At 47.4% G+C, this 25,204-nt stretch overlaps 1 protein-coding gene across 1 annotated transcript in view; it reads right to left on the reverse strand.

The window, feature by feature from the left end:
• The window catches only part of ME2 (malic enzyme 2, NAD(+)-dependent, mitochondrial), a 55,273-nt gene that overhangs the window by 19,004 nt on the left and 11,065 nt on the right, over positions 1–25,204 (reverse strand). Inside the window, exons 2-7 of the mRNA XM_015425026.1 lie at positions 19,065–19,186; positions 15,227–15,360; positions 12,081–12,230; positions 9,749–9,824; positions 6,437–6,598; positions 1,983–2,086 (exon numbers count right to left, since the gene is read on the reverse strand). Coding sequence (XP_015280512.1) covers positions 1,983–2,086; positions 6,437–6,598; positions 9,749–9,824; positions 12,081–12,230; positions 15,227–15,360; positions 19,065–19,172 — 734 coding nt within the window. The 5' untranslated portion in view covers positions 19,173–19,186. The remainder of the gene's footprint in view (positions 1–1,982; positions 2,087–6,436; positions 6,599–9,748; positions 9,825–12,080; positions 12,231–15,226; positions 15,361–19,064; positions 19,187–25,204) is intronic.

Here is a 25,204-nt window from a genome sequence, read left to right on the forward strand (position 1 = left end):
TTGGATTTATACCCCGCCCTTCACTACCCAAAGGTGTCTCAGAGTGGCTTACAAACTCCTTTCCCTCCCCCTTCCCACCACAGACATCCTGTGAGGTAAAAGAAGAAGAGATTGGATTTATACCCCGCCCTTCACTACCCAAAGGTGTCTCAGAGTGGCTTACAAACTCCTTTCCCTTCCCCTCCCCACAACAGACACCCTGTGAGGTAGGTGGGGCTGAGAGAGCTCTTGAACGCTCTTTTTCAAGAACAGCTGTGCCAGAGTTATGGCTTGCCCAAGGTCATCCAGTCAGGTGCAAGTGGAGGAGTGGGGAATCAAACCCGGTTCTCCCAGATTAGAGTCGGTGCACTTAACCACTACACCAAATTGGTGTATGATAACCATCTTCAAGTACTTGAAGGGCTGACATCTAGAGGATGGTGCAGAGTTGTTTTCTGTTGCCCCAGAAGGTCAGACCAGAACCAACGGGTTGAAATTAAATCAGAAGAGTTTTCAGCTAAACATAAGGAAGAACTTCCTGACAGTTAGCGCGGTTCCTCAGTGGAACAGGCTTCCTCGGGAGGTGGTGGCCTCTCCTTCTTGGGAGGTTTTCAAACAGACTAAATGGCCACCTGACAGCAATGCTGATTCTGTGACCTTAGGCAGATCGTGAGAAGGGAGGGCAAGAAGGGTTGCCTCAGTGCTTAGTTCTCGTGGCCCTTTCTTACACGACCAGGGAAATGCTGATTCCCACTTCGGGTTCAGGAAGCAATCTTTCTCCAGGCCAGTTTGGCCGGGGATCCTGGAGGGTAGTTGTTGTTTTTTGGTCCCCTTCTGGGCCCAGATCAGGGGTCACTGGGGGTGGGAAGTATTTGTGAATCTCCTGCACTGTGCAGTGGGTTGATGACCCTAGAGGTCCCTTCCAACTCTAGGATTCTAGTGGTTTGGTTTTTTTTTACTTGATTGTTTTGATATCTACAAAATACTTGGCACATTTTTCCCTGGCCTGCCTGACAGCTGAGTCTAACCAGAGAGACATCCACGAGAAGACCAGAAGGGCCCGGTTCACCTTGTATGTCGTCGCTGAAGGTGCAGTATTTCTCCCTATACTTCCTCAAAAAGCGGAAAGCGTTTTGGTTTCCGAAGTCTTCAAACTGAATGAGCTGGCATTTTGCAAACTGCGTAAAACAGAATGCTTAGGAGGACATTTTTGCAAAGGGAATAGGGCTACCTCATAACCGATGGGTCCAGGAAAACACGCCATGTTCAGCATTGTACTACCATGTTCAGCATTGTTTGACACATCGTGATTAATGCTTATGCTTCATTCAGACAGCAGTTCGATTTCAAAATCTCAAAATTCCTAGTCCAATTACATTGCTCATTAGATGCACCGATTACATTGCTCATTAGATGCACCGTCGGACTGATTGCGCTGATTTCTGCCGTGTGATCCGCCTGTGGCCTCAGTTTACAAGGTTTACAAGATTATGCATGGGAAAGAGCAGGTAGAGAAAGAGGTACTTTTCTCCCTTTCTCACAATACAAGAACTCGTGGGCACTCCATGAAATTGCTGAGCGGTCGGGTTAGAACGGATAAAAGGAAGTCCTTCTTCACCCAAAGAGTGATTAACACATGGAATTCACTGCCACAGGAGGTGGCGGCGGCTACAAGCATGGACGGCTTCAAAAGGGAATTAGATAGGCATATGGAGCAGAGGTCCATCAGTGGCTATTAGCCACAAGGTATAGATAGGGGCTCTGGGGCAAGTGATGCTCTGTCTTCTTGGTGCTTGGGGGGGACCAATAGTGGGAGGGCTTCTAATGTCCTGGCCCCACTGGTGGACCTCCTGATGGCACCTGGTATTTCTGGCCACTGTGTGACAGAGTGTTGGACTAGATGGGCCTTTGGCCTGATCCAACATTGGCGTCTCTTACGTTCTTATGTTCAGTGAGAAAAGTCGACTAAAAATACTGGAAATAAAGAAATCCAGAATTTATACCTGTCTATAATGGCCTCCATGAACTCGTCGATGAGGTCGTCGTAAAGTTGGGACCGGTCTCGTTTCTGGTAGAGCCCCATATAGAATGGGTCTTGCAGAAGAGTCTAATGAAAAAGATGGGGAAAGCGATAAAAGAATCAATCAATATTTGGCACACCAAGCTACGGACTGACACTTCTTGCCATTTCCATGGAACAAGGAAGTTTCCAGTAGCTTTCGAGTAGCCTTTTTACTTCAGCAGAAAACTTTAATAAAGGACACTTTAAAACCCTAGGGCAAGGTGGTAGAAACTGTTATCAGAAGCCAACGATAAAAGGCCACGGTAAGACAGCATCAGCTCTTCCAATGGCAGGGACAAGCTCCCTTAACACCTCTTCCTTGTAACTCCATTAGAGATGTGAAGGCCCGGGAAAAAACCGGAAAAATGCAGGAAAAAAACGGTTTTTTCCCATTTTTTCCCTGAAGCCTTTTTGTTTTTTTCCGAAAAATTGGAAAAATTGAAAAAAGAAAAAAAATTGATTATGGAACGTTTGATTTTAACATGATGAATAAAATATTTTAAGACAAGGTGTTCAAATATTTTCCAAATCATTTCTAAAATATATATATATGGTATCAGATTGATCTAATTTCTGTGCACTGAGGACAAGCAAGTCCTAGGTTACAAACTGAACCCTCCAATGCAAGAACAAGATGCATTTCTTCCTTTAGGAGGTGCGATTGTCAGAAGAAAATAAAAAAGTTTCAGTTTTGTTTTTGCATGTGGGTGGGTATTCTGTTTGAAATAATTGTTTGGATACACTATATTTTTAATATGCTAATTGTGATAATTTCATGCCATGTGAATAAAGAACTGACAGATAACTTCAAAGTACAGAAAGGAACAAGGCAAGGTTGTCCGTTATCACCGTTATTATTTATCTGGGTATTGGAAATACTTTTACAAAAAATACAGTACGATCAAGAAATAAAGGGCTTGACACATAAAGGACACCAATACAAATATCGAGCATTTGCAGACGATGTAATGTTTATGGTGGAAAACCCAACAGAAAAATTGACATTGCTTTTTCAAAAAATAAAGGAGTTTGGAGAATTGGCCGGCTTTTACGTAAATAAGAATAAAACAAAACTTATATGTAAAAACATGATCAAACAAAAACAAGTGGAACTACAAGAACTGGTACAATGTGAAGTAGTTAAAAAAACAAAATACCTTGGAATTGAATTAACGGCAAAAAATATAGACCTATATAAGAATAATTATGAGAAATTATGGACTAAGCTGACTCAAGATTTTAAGAAATGGGATAAAATGAACTTATCACTGATGGGAAGAATATCAGTTATAAAAATGAATGTCCTACCACGTTTGATGTTCCTGTTCCAAACAATACCAATTCTGCATAAAACGGATTTGTTGGCCAAGTGGCAACAAGAGTTGTCAAAATTTGTTTGGGCAGGCAAGAAACCAAGGATCAAAATGAAAATACTTTGTGATGCCAAAGAAAGAGGAGGTCTACAAATGCCAAATCTTAGACTATATTATGAAGCGGTTTGTCTAACATGGATGGATCAATGGGTGAAGCTTGAAAATGACAGATTGTTGGGGTTGGAAGGGCATGATTGTAGATTTGGCTGGCATGCATATTTATGGTATGACAAGATAAAAATGGACAGTTTTTTTAAACTTCACTTGGTGAGAAAAGCTTTGTATATGGTATGGACAAGATATAAGAAGTACCAGAGTGACTTAAGACCATTGTGGATTGTACCAGTAGAAGTGTTGATATCTTACTCAAGACAGCGAGGTAGAGACTGGTTGCCATATAGAGATTTAATTAAAAAAGAGGGAACAGAGTGGGTAATGAAAAAGCAGAATGAAATTGAATATGAATATGAGTGGTTGAAATATATGCAGATTTATGATCTTTTTAGATCTGACAAAAAAAACTATGGTTTTAGAGAGGAAAAAAATGAAATTGAAAAGGTATGGGAGAGTGGAGGAGGAAAAAATATTTCTAAAATGTATAAGGTGTTGTTAAAATGGTATACTGAAGATGAAACTGTTAAAGAACAAATGTTAAAATGGGCTATTAATATGAATAAGGAAGTGGATATGGAAACTTGGGAATATTTGTGGAAAAACTCTATTAAGATCTCGACATGTACTAATGTTAAAGAAAACTGTTATAAGATGATGTATAGGTGGTACATGACACCTAAGAAGATTGCAAATATGAATCAAAATATGTCAAACAAATGTTGGAAATGTAAGAGGCATGAGGGCTCATTTTATCATATGTGGTGGACTTGTGAGAAAGCTGTAGACTTTTGGACAAAAGTCCACAATGAAATGCAAAAAATATTGAAATGTTCTTTTAAAAAAGCACCGGAAATTCTGCTTTTGGGACTTAAAATGGAAGAAGTCAATACGACTAAAAAGACTTTACTCTGGTACCTGATAGTGACAGCGAGAATGATTTATGCTCAGTTTTGGAAGACAGAAAAGGTACCAGAGGTTGAAGAATGGATACAAAAAGTTCTGTTCATGGCACAAATGGATAAGATTACAAAAAAACTGAATAACAAAGAAGACGATGAGTTTTTTGGAGAATGGAATGATTTTAAAATTTATCTGGAAAAGAACTGGGATGTGAAACAAAACTTAATATGTTTAGATCAATATTAAGTCAAACGATGTTATCTTTAGATTGTAATGATGAAAAACTGATATTGTTGATGATATGAAGTAATTTGGAGCAGGGGTGGAAGCATTGTGGGAAGCCATTGGAGGGAGGGGAGGAACTGGGAATGGGGTAGACAATTGATAGAATGAAATGTTTTATATGTTGTATTCCTGAGAAAATAAAATTTGTTTACCAAAAAAAAAAAAAATTTCCGGAAATGTTACATCTCTAAACTCCATCAACCAAACCCACACGATTCAGACTTCAGGGCGCCACAAAGAGCAAACCCACAGCTGGAAGAAAGTATCTGCATCTCAAACACCTCGGAGATGACCAGAGAGGTAGTGTACCACAGCAGTTAGAACCCCCGACTATGACTTGGGTTCCAATCCCTGCTCAGCCAATGAAGCTGACTGGGTGACTTGGGGCAGTTGTTCTTCCTCGGCCTAACCTGATTCAAAGCACTGTTGGGAGCAGAAAATGGAGGAAAGGGGAACCATGCACATTGCCCTGAGCCCCTTGTAGGAAAGGCAAAATAGCGATGCGGTTGAGTCCCTCCATTAGGTTCAAGAGCCAGTTCACAGAAGCAGCCCTGCTTACTGAAAGCTAACCTCCTGAATGTCCCTGAAGAAGAAGAATGGAAGAGATTGGATTTATGTCCCACCCTTCACTACCCGAAGGAGTCTCAGAGTGGCTTACAGTCTCCTTTCCCTTCCCCTCCCCACAACAGACACCCAGGTGGGGCTGAGAGAGCTCTCTCGAGAACTGCTCCTGAGAGAACTTGTGACTGAGCCATTCTGGTGACCCTTAGCGGGGCGTGAAGGCGAGGGACATTCAGAGGTGGCTTGCCATTGCCTGCCTCTGTATCACGACCCTGGTATTCCTTGGAGGTCTCCCATCTAAATACGAGCCAGGGCCGGCCCCGCTTGGCTTTCGAGATCGGACGAAACTGTGCTTGCCTGGGCTACATTCCGGCCTTTGACCACCCTCTCCTTCTCCATTACACCCTCTAGCTCCACCTAAGATTTCTAAGAAACTAGTAACCATCAGAATATGTTTTACTTGATCAATTAGTATATGCGGTGAAGAAAAAAAATACCAACCAATGCGTGACATGGAAGATGCTGTTTCCAGGGCCAGATCTTGCTTTCCGAAATACAAAGCAGAACAATGGGAAGGGCAGGGGGCAGCCATTAGGGAGGGCTGACCCACGACCCACTTTCAGAGGCTTTGTGACCCACTTTTTGGTCCTGACCAACCAGCTGGGACACTGAAGTAGGTTATACAAAGAGAGCGTGACAGGCCCAAGGTCATCCAGCAAGCTTCCATGGCTGAGTGGGAATTCAAACCCATGTCTGCAGGATGCTACTCAGGCACTCTAACCACTACGCCACACGGGCTTCCACACTGCATCTGCTAGCTACATGTATTGTTCTGGCTGACAACCTACTTATCTCCATCTGAACATGGCCCAAAGTGAGTTCAGGATCACTGATGTGAAGCATATCCAGCCGTTGGGTTCCAAGTGTCAACTGGATAAAACAACCCAGCACAGGCCACTGGGGTCCTGAACCACGTGCTCCCTTATGTTTACAAAGCGAAACCATTCAGTGATTTCTCTGACCAAGTGCGAACCTTCGATCTCAGCCGAAAACAATGCTTCTCGGGTCAGCGAGCTTTAGCAGCACTGGAAAGTACACGATAATGTTTTGGGATAAACAAAAGCTTCGACGGCACTTTCGAACGAAGAGCATTTTGACTTACCTGATTGTCGGTTCCGACGTCGATGCACACGGGGAGGCATTTATCGGGCCGTATGCCAGCACAGGCTGTGTAGAGACAGAGTTTACCGACGGGGATCCCCATTCCATACACACCCAGATCTCCAAGGCCCAGGATTCTCTCTCCATCAGTGACTACGACAGCCTTAAAAGTGGAAAAATTGATTTTTTTTTTACTCCCATATGCAAAAGGGACATGATCGCTCTCTTTAAATATCTGGAAGGCTGTCGTTTGGAGGAGGGCAAGGAGCTGTTCCAGTTGGCAGCAGAGGAGAGGACCCGAAGCAACGGGTTTAAATTGCATGCAGAAAGGTATCGGCTGGATATTAGGGGAAACTTTTTCACGGTCAGAAATTCAATGTTCCCTCTAAGCTGTGGAGTTTTGTGAGCAAAATTTCTACTGTGTGAGCTACTGGCATTAAAGTTGTGAGCGAGTGATCTGGCTACTGCATAAATTAGTTTGCTCTGGAGCCATCCTTCCTGAGCTAAGAGAAAAATGTGTGAGCAGGAGACTAAAAAATTGTGAGCTAGCTCACACTAACTCAGCTTAGAGGGAACACTGGTCAGAGTGGTTAAAGGTGGAATCAGCTGCCTGGGGAGGTGGTGAGTTCCCCTTCACTGGCAGCTCTCAAGAAGAGGCTGGACGAATATTTGTCAGAAATGCTTTAGGCTGGTCCTGCACTGGGCAGGGGGTTGGACTAGATGGTCTGTAAGGCCCCTTCCAACTCTATGATTCTATGAAGTCGAAGCAGTGAGGTCCAAAACTCTATTGTCTGACTTCCCCTAAAATTCACATGCTCTTTTGGGATTTAGGGCCAAACTAGATCCCTGGGTGTTGGGCTGGCTGGGCCATTGGCCTGATCCAATATGGCTTCTCTTATGATCTTAAGAGCAGAGGTCCTTGAGCTGCTATTAGCCACAAGGTCTAGATGGTCTGTGTTCTGGGTGCTTGGGGGGCAACAGTTAGGGGGGCTTCTGGAGTTCTGGCCCCGCTGGTGGTCCTCCTGATGGCACCTGGTATTTTTGGTAACTGTGTGACACAGCACGTTGGACTGGACGGGCCATTGGCCTGATCCAACATGGCCGCTCATGTTCTAGACAATACTGTGCCCCCAGGTCGACCACAGGACATGGAGCCATTTCAGGGTTTGTTTCTTAACTTTGCAAAACCCCTCAGAGACCTGATCCTGCTTCGGACTGCAGTGTGGGGTGATGAGGCGCTGTTCCCACCCCTGCCATTTTCAATCTTATTTCAGCTCTTGAAAACAGCACTGGGCAGGTGGGAGACAGGAGCACTTCCTGCCCCCACAACATGACTCCCCTGCAAGACTGGGCTCCCATGGTATTTTGCAAAGTTTAAAAAACTCTAAAATGGCACTGCGTCCCTGTTTGGTATAATGGTTAAGAATGCAGACTTTAATCTGGGAGAACTCCTCCACATGCAGCTGCTGATGTGACCTTGGGTCAATCAGAGTTCTCTCAGGGCTGTTCTCTCAAGGGCAGTTTGTGTCAAGAGCTCTCTCAGCCCCACCCACCTCACAGGGGTGTCTGTTGTGGGGAGGGGAAGGGAAAGGAGTTTGTAAGCCGCTCTGAGATTCCAAGTGAAGGGCGGGGTATAAATCCAATCTCCTCCTCTTCTTCTTGTAGCGGTCTCGGGATGCAGTATTGTCTACTTTGGTCCTGAGAAAACCTTGCCAAGGGGGCAAATGTAGGTTTGCCCAACAGGGGCAAATAATGCCCTCTGGAGCCACTGCAGGTCAGAAGACAGCACAGACTTAAGTGTATGCCGCCAGCTTCATTGCCATTATTACTAGTACTACCTAGTGTGGTTATGTAGTCCTAATTTATTAATGTATTTATTGTCTTAGTGTTTTAAATGTTGTTAGCTGCCTTGAGCCAGTCCTGTGGCTAGGCGGGATACAAATCGAAATCATAAACAAGAATATAAAAATAAATAAAGTCCCTTCTCCCTGAGCATACTGGTCCTGAGTTAGTGTGAGCTAGCTCACATTTTTTTAGCTTCCAGCTCACACATCTTTGTCTTAGCTCAGGAAGGAGGGCTCCAGAGCAGACTAATTTACGCAGTAGCCAAATCGCTCGCTCACAACTATAATGCCAGCAGCTCGCAAAGAAGAGGTTTTGCTCACAAGATTCCACAGCTTAGAGGGAGCATTGGTCCTGACCCAAATTGGGCCCCCACACCACTGGAAACAGAGTTCCTGGTAGGAAACTCATAGCACAGATCTTGGTGCTTGGGGGGGTCAACAGTGGGAGGGCTTCTAATGTCCTGGCCCCCCTGCTGGACCTCCTGAAGGCCCCTGGTATTTCTGGCCACTGTGTGATACAGAGTGTTGGACTGGATGGGCCTTTGGCCTGATCCAACATTGGCATCTCTTATGTTCTTATGGTAGAAAGTCCATCTGGCAGACCCGGATGTGACACAAGGATCATGCAATATGAAGTTAGGTCTCAGAAACCCGGAAGCGGAGCACAAGTTGGCCAGGACATGGGACAAAGAAGAAGAAGAAGAGATTGGATTTATACCCCGCCCTTCACTACCCAAAGGTGTCTCAGAGCGGCTCACAAACTCCTTTCCCTTCCCTTCCCCACAACAGACACCCTGTGAAGTAAAAGAAGAAGAAGAAGAGATGGGATTTATACCCCGCCCTTCACTACCCAAAGGTGTTTCAGAGCGGCTTACAAACTCCTTTCCCTTCCCCTCCCCACAACAGACACCCTGTGAGGTAAAAGAAGAGGAGGAGGAGATTGGATTTATACCCCGCCCTTCACTACCCAAAGGAGTCTCAGAGCGGCTTACAAACTCCTTTCCCTTCCCCTCCCCACAACAGACACCCTGTGAGGTAAAAGAAGAAGAGGAGGAGATTGGATTTATACCCCGCCCTTCACTACCCAAAGGAGTCTCAGAGCGGCTTACAAACTCCTTTCCCTTCCCCTCCCCACAACAGACACCCTGTGAGGTAGGCGGGGCTGAGAGACCTCTGACAGAAAGTGCCCTTTCAAGGACAGCTCTTGTCAGAACTATGGCTTGCCCAAGGCCATCCAGACACGTGTAAGTGGAGGAGTGGGGGAATCAAACCCGGTTCTCCCAGATTAGAGTCCGCGCACTTAACCACTACACCAAACTGGCTCCACAGCGGCTTTCACAAGTTATTTATGATTGTTATGGTCCAAATCCCAGATTAGAAAGATGCACCCTTATTTTTAAGTCATCCATTATCTGTCCCTGGGGAATCCAGGCTGGCATGAAGGGTAAAACACACAAAGGAAGAAGTACCTTCACGTCATTTTCCGGCCAGTTACCTATGATGGATCTAACATGGCCCCTGTCGCTTATGGCAATGAATAATCCCCTGTAAAAAACAAAACAAAAGCATATCGACGGTTGGTTGTTTTACACCATATCTTTTTATAAGAGAAAACGGCATAATATCTCAAGAAATCATTTGGAAAGACGGCTTACGGTTGTTTTTTACAACAATGGACAATGCACATGAGATGCAGCTAGCTGGAATTGTCCGGACAAACACCTAACAGGTCAAACGTATTGTGAAAAGTGTATGTAGCTAGAATGTGCAAAATTCATCTAAGCTCATTCACAGCTAGTAACATCATTTCACTCTGTCAAGTGAAATAAAGCTGAGCAAAATTTTATAATCCAGGGGTCTCCAACATGGTACCATGGGTGCCATGCTGCCCGTGGATACTTTTCCTGGCATCTGTCAAGTGCTTTTAGAAAGTGGGCAGGGCTAGGTGGGGCTTTTTCCCAGCAGGGCTTCTGATTGGCTGTGCAGATTAAAAGATATCCTGTTAAACAGAGCTTTTCCCTGAAATGCTGAAGAGTTACTATTTATATAACCTCACTCCCAGACTTTTTGTGATTATCTCCACCTCCTGAGGCAGCCATTTTGTGATTGGCTCCACCTCCGGTGGCAGCCATTTTGTGATTGGCTCTGCCTCTTGTGGCAGCCATATTGTGGTTGGCTCCGCCTCCTGTGGCAGCCATATTGTGGTTGGCTCCGCCTCCTGTGGCAGTCATTTTGTGGTTGGCTCCGCCTCCTGTGGCAGCCATATTGTGGTTGGCTCCGCCTCCTGAGGCAGCCATATTGTGGTTGTGCCACCGTAGAATTCCAAAGGTGCCCACAGACAGAAAAGGGTTGGGGACCCCTGCTGTAATCCAACAGTGCTAACCATCTACTGCATTTTACAATGCCTTCTCTCCAAGAAGCTCCAGGCAGTTTATGCGCCCTTGCTCATTTTATCCTCACAAAAGCTCTGACAGGTACATATGGACAAATGAAGCTTTCTTACCCCAAGTCAGAACACTGGTATATTTAGCTCAACGTTGTCTACAAAGACTGAAGACCCTTTTAACTGGAGATGCTGGGGATTGAATCAGGGACCTTCTGCATACGAAGCACACATTGTACCACATGGCCCCTCCCCTCAACTGGGCAGGGCTAGGCGCAAATAGAATGACTGGTCCACGGTGATCTTTCATGGTCAACTGGAGATTTGATCTCTGGTCCCAGTCCTAATTTTACACACTAATCACTTCATAGCACTGTGTCTCATCAACATTAGTGCCTAGAAGTGTGTTCTAAGCTATACTTCAGCAAACAGAAGAGACCAGGGAAGCTAGAGAGAGACTGGGGAAGCTAGAGAAGGAGTCGTCTGTCCTAACATTCTCCTCTTTCCCAACTATTCTTCTGAGAGTATAAATTCAGACTTTTACAAAAATTCAGGGTAGACGTTCCTAATTCATGTGGCAAAATTAAAAAAAAGTTATTAATCAACTCCGTACTTCAGAACAACGCAAAAGGCTAGAAATGTTAAATTTTGTAGAAGTACAATTCATTAATATTTTTAATCTGCACTGTGTTGGATTTCGGAAGTGGACCCTCTTATCCCAACTGGTTGAGTAGCACCTCCTTAAAACTTCTTATGATGTCTCACTTCTGTAATGCTTTTTGGTAACCTGGGACTGTCTTGTTTGTTCCTGTATGCTGTGCGATGGGTCTCTGACCGTAATAAACTCTGCTGATGAACCTGGTTGAGCTAGCACGATGGCACAGAATGCGCATGAACATGGCACAGGATGCTCATGAGCTGCTCAGGAACAAAATTATCAGACAGTTTACAGACCATCTTCTAAGGAGAAAGGAAAAGTTGTCAGCGTGGCTGTGTGTAAATGCAGTCAGAAGGTAGAAGTAACTTGGCAGGGCATACTGAGAGCTAGAAAGAGATACCAAGAAACAGGGAACCAAACGAGTAGAAAGTTCAGACAGAAGCAGATAAAGAAGGGTGCAGAATAAGCAAACAGACTTGAGAAAGAGAAACCGAAGAGCAGATGGAAAAGGAAGTTGGAGAGAAAGAGGAGAGACCAAGAACTCAAGGGGGGGGGGAGATCAATAAGAGAAAGAGGAAGTGGGGGTTGCATACTAATTTAGACCAGTGGCTACATGTTCCTTCAATGTGAAAGCGGCCTTATAGAGGTATGCAAGCAAAAAAGAGAAACTGTCCTCTGTCTCTGAGATTCCAGGGTGAAGTAACTGTAATTCTAACAGCCTTCACCAGTAATTTCACAAACATACACAAGTCGCTCTTACTTTGGCCTTCTAAAAATATGTCCATACTGGGTACATGCTAGGCCCACAGTTGGCGTATAAACGATCGGCATTAACCGCTCGATGTCGTCCTGTAATACCCTGTAGAATAATTTCTCATTTCTTTCCTGGATTCCCATTATGTAGATGTATCTATAAGTTAAGCAGAGACGGGGAAAGGGAGGAAGAAGAGAGGTCAGATTTGGATACTGCCCACTGCCAAATATCCCCTCCCCAAACCCAAACCGTTTAAAAAAACCAATACAAAGCATTACGTACACGACTAGACCAAAGCATACACAAATGTGACCCATTTACAGTTTCCATTTGGATAAAAATTAAACATGTCCCAAAAACTTTTTTACTAGAGTAGGAATTAGTTCCTTGGTCTCGGAAGCTAAGCAGGGTCAGCCCTAGTTAGTCTTTGGATGGGAAAACGACTAAGGAATACCAGGGGCACTACACAGAGGCAGGCAATGGTAAACTACTTCTGTTCATCTCTTGGCTTGAAAACTAGGGTTGCCAAGTTGAATATCCTTACTGGCGGGGGAGCGTCGCCGGGCTCTGGGAGCTCTCTTCTGATGTGCGCACAAAGCGCGCACGCGCCGCCAGCACGTCCTGGAAGTGATGCGCGACGTCGATCACATTGGGGGCGTGGTTCTCCCTGGGGCCTGATTCCGCGGCGGCGGAAATCGGGCCTCCAAAGCGGGGGTTTACCCGCCCCCCGCCCCCACCTGGCAGCCCTATTGAAAACCCTACTGGGTTGCCATAAGTTCGCTGCAACTTGATGGCAATTTCCACCACCCTCAGGACTTAGTTGCTTCCAAATGCTCCTTGAAATAGCAAGAAGGGTAACTTTTTAATATGGTATATAAGAACATAAGAAGAGCCCTGCTGGATCAGACCAATAGTCCATGTGGTCCAGCATCCTGTCTCACATACAGTGGCCAACCGGTTCCTCTGGATGGCCAACAACTGGGCATAGAGGCTGAGGCCTCCATTAGAACATAAGAAGAGCCCTGCTGGATTAGACCGATGTTCCATCTGGTCCAGCATCCTGTCTCACTCAGGGGCCAGCCAGTTCCTCTGGAGGGCCAACAATAGGGCAGAGAGGCCAGGCCTCCATAAGAACATAAGAAGAGCCCTGCTGGATCAGAACAATAGTCCATCTAGTCCATTATCCTGTCTCACACACAGTGGCCGGGTAGGTCATCTGGATGGCCAACAACAGGGCACGGAGGCTGAGGCCTTCCCCTGATGTTGCTTCCTGGCTCTGGGATTCATAGGCTTAGTGCCCCTGAATGTGGAGGTTCCCCTCAGCCACTATGGCTAGGTTTTGCATTCAGCGTTACAGACCCACATACTATACATGGTTATTAATTGCATTTCAGTAAAAATGACTTTAGTCTGCAGCTACAGCTCTGTGCTCAATCCCTTGGGCATAGACCTATGAACTCACTTGGATTTGCTTGCAATAAAACATGAACTCGATTGGGCTGCAGTGATCCATTTCTAATCATAAACTAAGGAGACGGTGGTTAGTCACCGTTTAAAGATAAGATGCAGCACTCCCTTCCTAAGCGGTTCTGTGTGAAACTCTGCTCTATGAGCAAGTTATCCACCGTTCTGTTAGAACCTGAATCCAAAACGAGTTCATTTATTAACAAGCCAGTCGTGAACCGTGCCTGTGCATGTGTGTTAAGTGCCATCAAGTTGCTTCCAAATTATGGCGACCCCATGAAGTAATGACCTCCAAAAACACTAACCACATTGTAGGGGGGAATGAGACACACCGGCAGTGTGTTCTGAAAGGCGGAGGTCCCTTTCGCAAGGACCGCCAACCACTAAAAACGCATCAGGAATATTTGGCAAAAGGGAGAGATGTGCGGCTTCGATACAACAGACTTTAAGAAAGGTCAAAGAGCAAGCCAAGTAAATATTCTTACAGGAGGTGTTTCAATGGCAGCACCTTCTCGCAATGGGAAGTGTCCTCTTACCAAGCACTTTTAAAAGCTGGTTTAACCAATCGCTTTCACTAGTGAATTCAGCACAAGCTGACTTTTTGTAGCTGGCATGGGGCAAGTTGGAGTGGTTTCCACAAGGGGACAGGCTTCTGCGGTTTCCCTGCCGCTGCTTTGGTTGCTGAGACAGAGCAGTGGTAACGAGGCTTCCACGTGGCAGCATTCCCTGCAATCTCCCTGCCCCAATCTCCCAGCAGTGGCCATTCTTCTTCTCCTGGGCTCTTCCATATTTTTTTTAAAAAAAATAGCAATCGAATACCATCACTATAACTTTATAACAGTCTGTAGCAGTTCACACTGAATTCCCTGCTTCCATTTAAAAGTAAGTCCCTAGTTCCTTTTGTTGTGGAAATACACCTTTCCCCTTATATCTCCGTAATGAAAGGGGCTAGAGACGGACTTTTTAGGAAAATGAAGAAGAAGAAGAAGAGATTGGATTTATACCCTGCCCTTCACTACCCAAAGGTTTACAATCTCCTTTCCCCTCCCCCTCCCCACAACAGACACCCTGTGAGGCAGGTGGGGCTGAGAGGGTTCTTGACAGAAACTGCTCTTTTTCAAGAACAGCTGTGCCAGAGTTAGGGCTTGCCCAAGGCCATCCAGCCAGGTGCAAGTGGAGGAGTGGGGAATCAAACCCGGTTCTCCCAGATTAGAGTCCGCGCACTTAACCACTACACCAAACTGGCTCTCTATGAAATGAATGAAAGCTGGGAATTTAGAGAAACTGATAAAGAGATTGTTAGAATGTTATAGCGAAATAATGACGGTCAGGGGAGGAAGCAACTTCTTCAGGGACAGGGAAAACGGCTGCGGGGTGGGTGGGGGAAGCCTGAACTTTCCCAGCCACATGAGGGCAATTGAAGTATTGCTGTGATCTTTTCCAAAACTCTGCAGCCAATCAGGTTGTACTGGAGAAAAGCAAGGGAAAGCCTGGAAGTTGCACAAAGGCACCAAGATGCTGTGAGGAAGTGGGGGGGGGGCAGGAACACCTGCTTCCCAACAGCATTGAATCCGGAGCAAATAACCTGTGCCGAAACGGTCCTGGTCAACACATGTCCAAACCACAGCAAAAGCCCATTTCATCACTAGTGAACAGCCATTCAAGTGACTTCTCTAGCACACTCTTACTTTTGCAAAGGGTCGGTCATTTTGGCCAGATTTCTATGGAAGCGCATGGCTTGGATGTCTTGGGTCTCTATCTTTGGAGGCAGAAGTCCTTGGAGCCCGAGCATCTGACGTTCTTTTAATGTAAAAGCCATACCCTGGAAACGGGGGGAAAGAAAGTTAGGAAAACTAATCCAGAAAACAGATATTCTCATATTAATTCCAACAAAACGGAGGCGCTACTGGTGGAGGGAGAGGCTGATCAGGGAAATAGGCTACCTCTTGGGTCTGGATGGGGTTGCACTCCCCCCCGCAAAGGAACAGGTTTGTAGCTTGGGGGTACTCCTGGACCTGGGCCTCCTGTTGGATAAGCAGGTGGCAAAGGTGGATGGAGGTGCCTTCCAGCAGTTTTGGCTGGTGAGCCAGCTGCAGTCCTACCTGTGCAGAAAAGGTCTCGCCACTGTGGAACATGCCCTGATAACATCCAGATTACTGAACTTCCTGACAGTCAGAGCGGTAAACCAACAATAAAACTTTCTTCAAATACATTAGAAACAGGAAACCAGCCAGGGAGGCAGTGGGGCCCTTGGACGACCAAGGGGTAAAAGGAGTATTGAAGGATGATAGGGAAATGGCTGAGAAGCTAAATGCATTTTTTGCCTCCGTCTTCACTGTGGAAGATGAGAAGTGCTTGCCCACTCCAGAACCACTGATTTCAGGAGGGGTGTTGGAAGACCTGAGTCAGATTGAGGTGATGAGAGAGGAGGTCCTAAAACTGATAGACAACTTAAAAACTGAAAAATCACCAGGCCCAGATGGCATACATCCGAGAGTTCTGAAAGAACTCAATTGTGAACTTGTGGATCTCCTGACAAAGATATGTAATCTTTCCTTAAAATCTGCCTCCATTCCTGAGGATTGGAAGGTAGCTAATGTCACTCCCATCTTTAAAAAGGGTTCCAGAGGAGATCCGGGAAATTACAGGCCAGTCAGTCTGACGTCGATACTGGGTAAATTGGTGGAAACCATTATTAAGGAAAGAATTAGTAGGCACATGGATGAACAAAACCTATTGAGGCAGACTCAGCACGGTTTCTGTAAGGGAAGATCTTGTCTCACTAACCTGTTAGTGTTCTTTGAGGGGGTGAACAAACATGTGGACAAGGGGGATCCAATAGATATTATTTACCTTGACTTCCAGAAAGCTTTTGATAAAGTTCCTCATCAAAGGCTCCTAAGTAAGCTCAGTAAGTAAGTAAAGGCTCCTAAGTAAGCTCCTAAGTAAGCTCAAAAATCATGATCCAGATGACCCGGGAGGTCCCTTCCAACTCTATGATTCTATGACTGCGATGCACTCAACATGGGGCTGACAAGCGACTGTTCCCACATCTTTTACAATGAACAGAACAGACTTTCCTCAGCTCTATTCTGCATGCAGGCAGGGGAAAGAGAGTCATGCTTCCCATTCTGCCTTCATGAAATGCACTCAGTTCCTGTGCGGATACAGGGACCAGTCCCACTAATCTGAGATTTTATCTCTGTTTAGCTTCTGCAGAAGATGCAGATGTGCTCAGGTATTCCTTTCCCAGAAGATTTAGGCTCAGTTTGGGAATGATCCAAATGGTCGAGCAACATGTGTTTAAGAAGCAATAAATGTCTCTCTTATTCACGAGAAGGGACGGGCACTTTGATGAGAGGGCCGTAAACCAGGGCTATTTTTGGGCAGGAACGCACAGAAACGGTGTTCCGGCTGGCTCCCAAGTTGGCCACGCCCAGCAGGAACTCATGAGCATAATAGGCCACACCCAACAGCAAAAACATTAGGATTGGCTACAATTAGGGGTGTGTGGCCTAACATGCAAAAAGCCCTGGGTTTTGACAACAAAGGTAAAGAGAATAAGAAGCGAAAGGTAGATGTGGCTGGAGGACCACACTTCTGGTAACATGGGGGTGCGGCCTAATATGCGAATGAGCTGTGCTGTCAGGGTGTGGCCTAATATGTTAATGAGTTCCTGCTGTTAGGTACGGCCTATTATGCTAATGAGTTCCTGCTGGGCTTTTTCTACAAAAAAAGCCCTGCCGTAAACCTTCTACGACATCACTTCTTCAACCGATTCCCATTTGCGGTGCCTTCCCCAGCTCCCTCCTTCGACCTTCCCTCGGTCTCCTTAATCCTCTTATCACTCAGCTTCAATAAAACAAGCATGTACAGTCAGCTCAGCAGTGACCTTGGGGGTTCTCTCTGCGGCAGATTATTGCTTATTTCTCCTGTCTACAGAATGCCCCCCCCCTCACAAAAATGTCTGCCCTACCCTACATCAAAGATCCTGGATCAGCAATTAATGCTACAGCAGGGCTGCCAACTCTGGGTTGGGAAATTCCTGGAGATTTGGGGGGGGGGAATCCTGCAGAGGGCGGACTGTGGGGAGGGACCTCACCAGGTAATAGCGCCATAGAGCCCACCTTCCAAAGAAGCCATTTCCTCCAGGGGAACCAATCAGTGTTCCCTCCTAGCTGAGTTAGTGTGAGCTAGCTCACAGTTTTTTAGCCTCCGGCTCTCACATTTCTGTCTTCGCTCAGGAAGGAGGGCTCCAGAGCAAACTAACTTATGCAGCAGCCAAATCGCTCGCTCACAACTTTAATGCCAGTAGCTCACAAAGTAGAATTTTTGCTCGCAAGACTCCACAGCTTAGAGGGAGCATTGGAACCGATCTCTACAGTCTGGAGGTCAGTTGTAATTCTAGGAAGATCTCCAGGTCCCACCTGGAGATCGGCAAGCCCAGGTCACTTTGAAAAGCAGACGGAGAATGGTGGATCAGGCGTCAACAAACCCAGTTTGTTATCACGATCCACTGCCCTGTCCATCATTCCATCGGCACACCCTTCTTTGCCTCTAGGGCTGGTAGATGGAAAGCCAAGCGGCACCCCTCTGAGGGCCGGATTTCAGCCAGGGGCTTCCAGGGGCTGGTCTAAGAGACGTCTAAGACGCTGTCCCCATAAAGGGCAGAAATGACACACAGCCAGGCTCTCCAGCCACCTCATCTTTGTCATGTATCCAGGGGTCATTTCGTAGAAAAAGAGGTGCCGGAGCTCATCTCATTAGCATAACTTATTTGCATATGCCACACCCCCTGACATCACCGGAAGTGTGTCAGAAGGCAACACCCACCGCTCAGGCTCCACTGGACTGTTTTGGATTGCTAGCTATTGGGGGGGGAGAGAACGCGCAGATCAGCCCTCACCGAGGAGAGCTTGTACCTGAAGACAGGCCGGGGGGGGGCCTCTGCAACTCACCTGGCTGCTTCGTGCGCCTTGTGGCCCGACTGAGGGCTGCTTGGAGCAGGGGGCGGGGCTTGTTGCATGTGCCTGCCCCCAGGCTCCTTACTGCCGGAGCTCCGCTCCTGTGCGCTCCTGCAGGAAATGACCCCTGCATGTATCATATGTATAGGTGTGTGTGTGGTGCCATCGAGTCACAACTTGATGCAGGGACGGCTTCAAGAGGGAGTTGGATAAACATGTGGAGCAGAGGTCCATCCGTGGCTATTAGCCACAAGGTATAGATAGGAACTCTGGGTCTGGGGCAAGGGATGCTCTGTCTTCTTGGTGCTAAGGGGGTGGGGGGCAACAGTGGGAGGGCTTCTAGTGTCCTGGCCCCACTGCTGGACCTCCTGGACTCAAACGTTGTTCTGCTGCTTTGGACAAAGATGGCTACCCAACCTGGATCCATTCTGCACAAGTCTGCAGCACAGTTTCAACGAGAGCCGGACCCCAAAGCCGCGCAGGGACGCTTTAGCCTCTCCACCATCAGGTTGGAATCGGGCGCAGAGGAAGAGAAGGTGAGCCCAGCATCCGTACAACCCACCTTATTTGTCCTGGGGTTCAGCATCAGGAGCTTGCCCTTTTCCTTGGTGTGTGCGCTGCGGCAGGCCAGCCCGCAAGGGGCCACGGCTATTCTTAATCGGGAAAACATTTCTTACGGTTCGCCTAGAAAAGAACACAGGAAAAGGCTTCGTTACGCGCCACCAGGAGAGCGATCTTGTTTCATGCTTGCAATGTATGTCAGAGATACGAACAGAACATATTGGACATGGAGTTGCCGGCTAAACACTACGCAGCCTCAAAAACCTGCTAACAACAGTGGCTGTCACCTACCCTTCCTCTCAGCCCAGAGTTGAGGGCATCAGAAGAGATGGCTTTTGTAGTACGCCTTTCTCTACCCTAAGGAGTCTCAAAGAGGCTTACAATCGCCTTCCCTTCCTCTCCCCACAGCAGCCACCTTGTGAGGCAGGTGGGGCTGAGAGAGTCCTGAGAGGACTGGGACTGGCCCAGGGTCACCCAGCAGGCCTCATGTGTCTCAAAGCGGCTTCTAATCGCCTTCCCTGCCGCTCCCCACAAGAGGCACCTTGTGAGGCAGGTGGGGCTGAGAGAGTCCTGAGAGGACTGGGACTGGCCCAGGGTCACCCAGCAGGCCTCATGACTCAAAGCAGCTTACAGTCGCCTTTGCTTCCTCTCCCCACCCCTGCCTGCCTCCCACAGGCACCTTGTGAGGCAGGTGGGGCTGAGAGAGCTCTGAGAGGACTGTGACTCGCCCAAGGCCACCCAGCTGGCTTTGTGTGGAGGAGGAGTGGGGAATCAAAACCGGTTCTCCAGATTAGAGTCTGCCACTCTTAAGCACTACACCAAACTGGTTCTCAACGTCGGACAATGGGCAGGGTCCCATGGATCTATTTCACTCGCTGAGGCACTTTCTTCCGAGAGTAGGAAAGGTCTCCTGGTGTGAGAGACTCTGAAGCAGAGGTCATTTCGGGGGGGATCGCAATTCCCCCGGGTGAGGTACGGGGGCGGGGCACATGACGAACCCCCGCCCCCCGCTTCCGGCCACCCCGCTTCCGGCCCTCATTCAGCCAGGGGGAGGCAGGAGAAGAGGGAGGGTAAGTTGCTTCCTCCCTGCCTCTCCCCACCCCTGCCTGCCTGGGGCCAGGGAGGACCTTCGCGGGGCTTCCTCGCACTCCCGCCGGCCTTGCAGGTCCACCGCTGGGCCCCTCATGGGGCTCGGCAGTGGAGCTGCAAGGCCGGCGGCAGCGGCCGGGACCGTTGGGGGCGGGGTGTGTGGCCTTATGACACACTCCTGGTGATGTCAGGGGGGGTGGCCTTATGACACACTCCTGGTGATGTCAGGGGGGGTGGCCTTATGACACACTCCTGGTGATGTCAGGGGGTGCGGCATATGCTCATGAGTTATGCTAATGAGTTCCCCTAGCTCTTTTTCTACCAAACAACCCCTGCTCTGAAGGGTCCTATCCCCGAAGGAAAACCTCTCAGATAATGAAAGACATGTGCATGGGACCCTACTCCATCACTCGGGTTGCCAGCTACAAGCTGGGAAAGACCTGGAGATTTTGGGGGTAGAGTCTGAGGAGGGCGGGGTTTGGGGGCAGGTATAATGCCATAGAATCCACCCTCCAAAGTAGCCATTTTCTCCAGGTGAACTGATCTCTGTCACCTGGAGATCAATGTCCTCTCCAGCCACCCCCTGGAAGTCGGCAACTCTAAACGAGTTATAACACATTAACTGAAATTAACTAGTGCAGGCCGCTTTCTGAACAGCACTCCCCATCTCCAGTTATTAATTAACTTGCGGATGGACGAGGAAAACTTCTTGAAGGAGGAAAGTGACTATAACTTTAATCAATTATAAACTGGAGAGCCGGGGGCAGGGGGGTACGAAGAACTGCTTTAAAATAAGATCTGGTTCCGTGTTGCGCAAGGCGAAGATAGTGAGGGGAATCACTTTCGCCTCGCGCCGTCAGCACTTTAAATGCTTCTGAAAGTCCTTTCGAAAGTTCTGCCAAGAATGTCGGAAGCCATTGTCCTCTGGCGCTTTTATTTTTAGAGCTCTCGGCGTCCGCCTTTTGAAGCGGCCCATTTTAACGTGCGCACACTTTCTCTCTTCCTAATAGGCATTTTTCTAAACCACAGATTTGAGTCACCACTGAGGACTGCCCTATTAAACAATAGGGATGGGGGGGGGGAATCAAGAAGAGAAAAATGTTTCTAAGCCTGACTTTTACTTATCCAGAGACTACCTAGATCTTATTCAGAGGGGGGGTTGCATCCCAACTTGTTTTGTCGCTTGGCAACAGAGAAGTGATGGGGGGGACTCCTTGTTGATATAAAGAAACACAAACCGCTTTTCAGAGAGTTTATTCAGAATGAGGCTGCCGCATATAAAACTTAGCTGGCTGGCTGTAATTGGCTCAGAAAGAAAGAAAAAGCACAGAACCTGACAGAATGCGGTGGCTCAAGTGGTTAAGACGCTGAACTCTAGTTCCAGCTCCTGCCAACCTAGCAGTTTGAAAGCAAGACGTCAGCAGTTCGAGACCCGGGTGCCGCAAAACGGAGTGAGCTCCCGTCTAAATTGCAAGTAGATAAATAGGTACCACTTTGGTGGGAAGGTAACAGCGTTCCGTGCGCCTTGGTGTTTAGTCATGCCGGCCACATGACCACGGAAACGTCTTCTGACAGCGCTGGCTCTTCGGCTTCGAAACGGAGATGAGCACCGCAACCCTAGAGTCGGATTCGACTGGCTTTCGAGCAAGGGAACCTTTACCTTTTATATGAATATATTTTTTAAAATGATTATGGAAAATGCAAACTGGAGGACTGGACCTAGTTCTTTAGAGCAGGCATGTCCAACAGGCAGATCGCGATTTACCAGTAGATCGCGGAGGGGTCAGAGGTAGATCACCAGCCCCACAGTTAAAGAAAGTTATAACTCAATTAAAAAAAATATTCGCAGTTCTTTCTGGATCTTCGTCTCTGTTTTGTTTTTGCTTATTTTGCTTACCAGTAAATGACAGTTTGAAAGCAAGAAATTGCAAGTAGATAAATAGGTACCACTCCGGTGGGAAGGTAACGGCGTTCCGTGCGCCTTGGTGTTTGGTCATGCCGGCCACATGACCACGGAAACGTCTTCGGGCAGCGCTGGCTCTTCAGCTTTGAAACGGAGATGAGCACCGCAACCCTAGAGTCGACTGGCTTTCGAGCAAGGGAACCTTCACCTTTTAAATGACAGAAGGTGCATTATAAATGGTGTGTGTGTGTGGAACCCAACTTTAGTGGGTTAAAATCTAACTTGAAACTAATTTGAAACTTTATTTTCATGGTGGTAGATCACCGGCACTTTTGGCCGGAAAAAATAGATCACTACCTGTTCGAAGTCGGACATGCCTGCTCTAGAGGAACCGATCTCTGTTGTGTGGAGATCAATTGCAATGTTGGCTGCTCCCCTGGCCCCACCCGGAGGTTGGCAACTCCATTTAGCAGCTTAACTGCCAACTGCCAATTTATATTATTTTAAAAGCTGAGGAAAGGTCCTGGGGATCAGCGTGAACTCCCCAAGAGCACCTATGACGGTTGCCAGCTCCAGGTCGGGAAATGCCTGGAGATTGGGGGGGGGGTGGCGTCTGGGAGAGCGGGGTCTGGGGAGCGGAGGGACTTCAGTGGGGTATAAAGCCATAAAACTAGGGTTGCCAAACTCCTGACAGCACCTGGAGATCTCCTGTTATTGCAATTGATCTCCAGATGACTAAGATCAGTTTCCCTGGAGAAAATGGCCGCTTTGGAAGGTGGACTCTATGGCATTGTAAAGGTAAAGGTTCCCTTGCTCGAAAGCCAGTCGAATCCGACTCTAGGGTTGCGGTGCTCATCTCCATTTCAAAGCCGAAGAGCCAGCGCTGTCTGAAGACGTTTCCGTGGTCATGTGGCCGGCATGACTAAACACCAAGGCGCACGGAACGCTGTTACCTTCCCACCGAAGTGGTACCTATTTATCTACTTGCAATTTCTTGCTTTCGAACTGCTAGGTTGGCAGGAGCTGGAACTAGAGACGGGAGCTCACTCCGTCATGCGGCACACTCGGGTCTCGAACTGCTGAACTACCGACCTTCCACAGCCTGCAGTTCAGCGTCTTAACCACTTGTACCCCACTGAAATCCCTCCCCGCCTTCCTCAGGCTCCAACCCCCAAATCTCCAGGTATTTCCCAACCCAAAGCTGGCAACCCTACAGAGAATCCACCGTCCACCTTCCAAAGAGTCCATTCTCTCCAGGTGAACTGATCTCTATTGAATATAAATTGAAAGTATTATTATTATTATTATTATTATTATTGCCAGGAGATCAGTGGTAATCCCAGGAAATCTCCAACCCCCACCTGGTGATGGGCAACCTTAGCGCCCACCCTTGAAGAGAAGAGAAGAAGAGATTAGATTTATACCCCGCCCTTCACTTGGAGTCTCAGAGCGGCTTACAAACTCCTTTCCCTTCCTCTCCCCACAACAGACACCCGGTGAGGTGGGTGGGGCTGAGAGAGCTCTGACAGAAACTGCTCTTTTTCAAGGACAGCTGTGCCAGAGCTTGTGACTGACCCAAGGTCACATCAGCAGGTGCAAGTGGAGGAGTGGAGAATCAAACTCGGTTCTCCCAGATTAGAGTCCACGCCCTTAACCACTACACCAAACTGGCTCTGGTGCGGGCTGAAAGCAAATGGGAAGGATTAAAGCAAATGGAGAGACTACATCCTCCCATCCAAAACAAAGCTAATTTTTCTACTCCCACTCCGAGGGCCCTTCTTAATCTCTCTTTCCGACCGACTGCAATTAGCGAAGGTTAAAACTGTCTTCACAATATACCTCCAGGGTGCGGAACAAACAAACTGCTCCTGTCTCCCTTGGCCTTCGAACAAATTAACGAACCTCTCTCCAGCTAATGAGCAACCTGTGAAACAGGATCCCTCTCCCGTTCCTTTGAGGAGCGAACAAAAGGAAAGGTGACCCAAGCGGCATATTATGGGCCCAAACGCCATGCAATTAATCCCACTTATTCTCTCCCCAGTTCCATCCCCGAACTTGCCATCTAAAAACATCTAAGTAACACAAATAGAATCTTCTTATTGATCCTCTAAATCGATTTTTTAAATTTGATTTTCCAGCCGGCACCAGAAGAGTAAACAACTGCATTATGCGCTATATATATATATATATAATTGCCCCAGTGTCAACAAGTGTTAATTTCCCCTATTGCTTTAGACCGCAGAGACAGAGTAACTGAGAGCGGAGACAGGTAGGTACATGCTCTGCTCCTCACCTAGGTGTAAGTGCTACATGGGCCCAGCTGGCAACTCGTAACTTGTATGCCCAGTGAAAGGACACACCTTAGCAGCTAAGCCAAGGCGGGAGGCCTTGAAAATGGGTAAGGTTACATACAGAGTTAAGACTTGCCCAGGATACAGTCGGCTGGGGGGGGGGGGGACGGGGACACAAGCTCTCACCAGGTAGGCAGAATATGCCACAATATGGATTTACAGACAGTATTAAAAGGTTCTCTCCTACTTGAAATGACAATACTCAAAGAAGAAGAAGAGAAGAGAAGAGAGAAGAGATTGGATTTGTACCCCGCCCTTCACTTGGAGTCTCAGAGCGGCTTACAAACTCCTTTCCCTTCCCCTCCCCACGAGAGACACCCCTGTGAGGTAAAAGAAGAAGAGGAAGAGATTGAATTTATACTCCGCCCTTCACTACCCAAAGGAGTCTCAGAGCGGCTTACAATCTCCTTTCCCTTCCCCTCCCCACAACAGACACCCTGTGAGGTGGGTGGGGCTGAGAGAACTCTTGACATAAACTGCTCTTTTTCAAGGACAGCTGTGCCAGAGCTTGTGACTGACCCAAGGTCACACCAGCAGGTGCAAGTGGAGGAGTGGGGAATCAAACCTGGTTCTCCCAGATTAGAGTCCGCGCACTTAACCACTACACCAAAGCAGCTAATAATGGTACTAAATTCAAAAACAAGAAGAAAGGCAAACAAACACGCAAGCCAGCAATCGGAGCTGGTGTTGCATAGTGGTTAGAGTCAGGCTAGGTTTCACGAGACACAGGTTTGAATCCCCACTCTGTCATGGAAGCTTGCAGGGTGACCTTGGGCCAGTCACTGGCCCGTAGCCACA

Source organism: Gekko japonicus, unplaced genomic scaffold (genome assembly GCF_001447785.1).
Source record: "Gekko japonicus isolate JY-2015 unplaced genomic scaffold, Gekko_japonicus_V1.1 scaffold2383, whole genome shotgun sequence".
NCBI lineage: Eukaryota > Metazoa > Chordata > Lepidosauria > Squamata > Gekkonidae > Gekko > Gekko japonicus.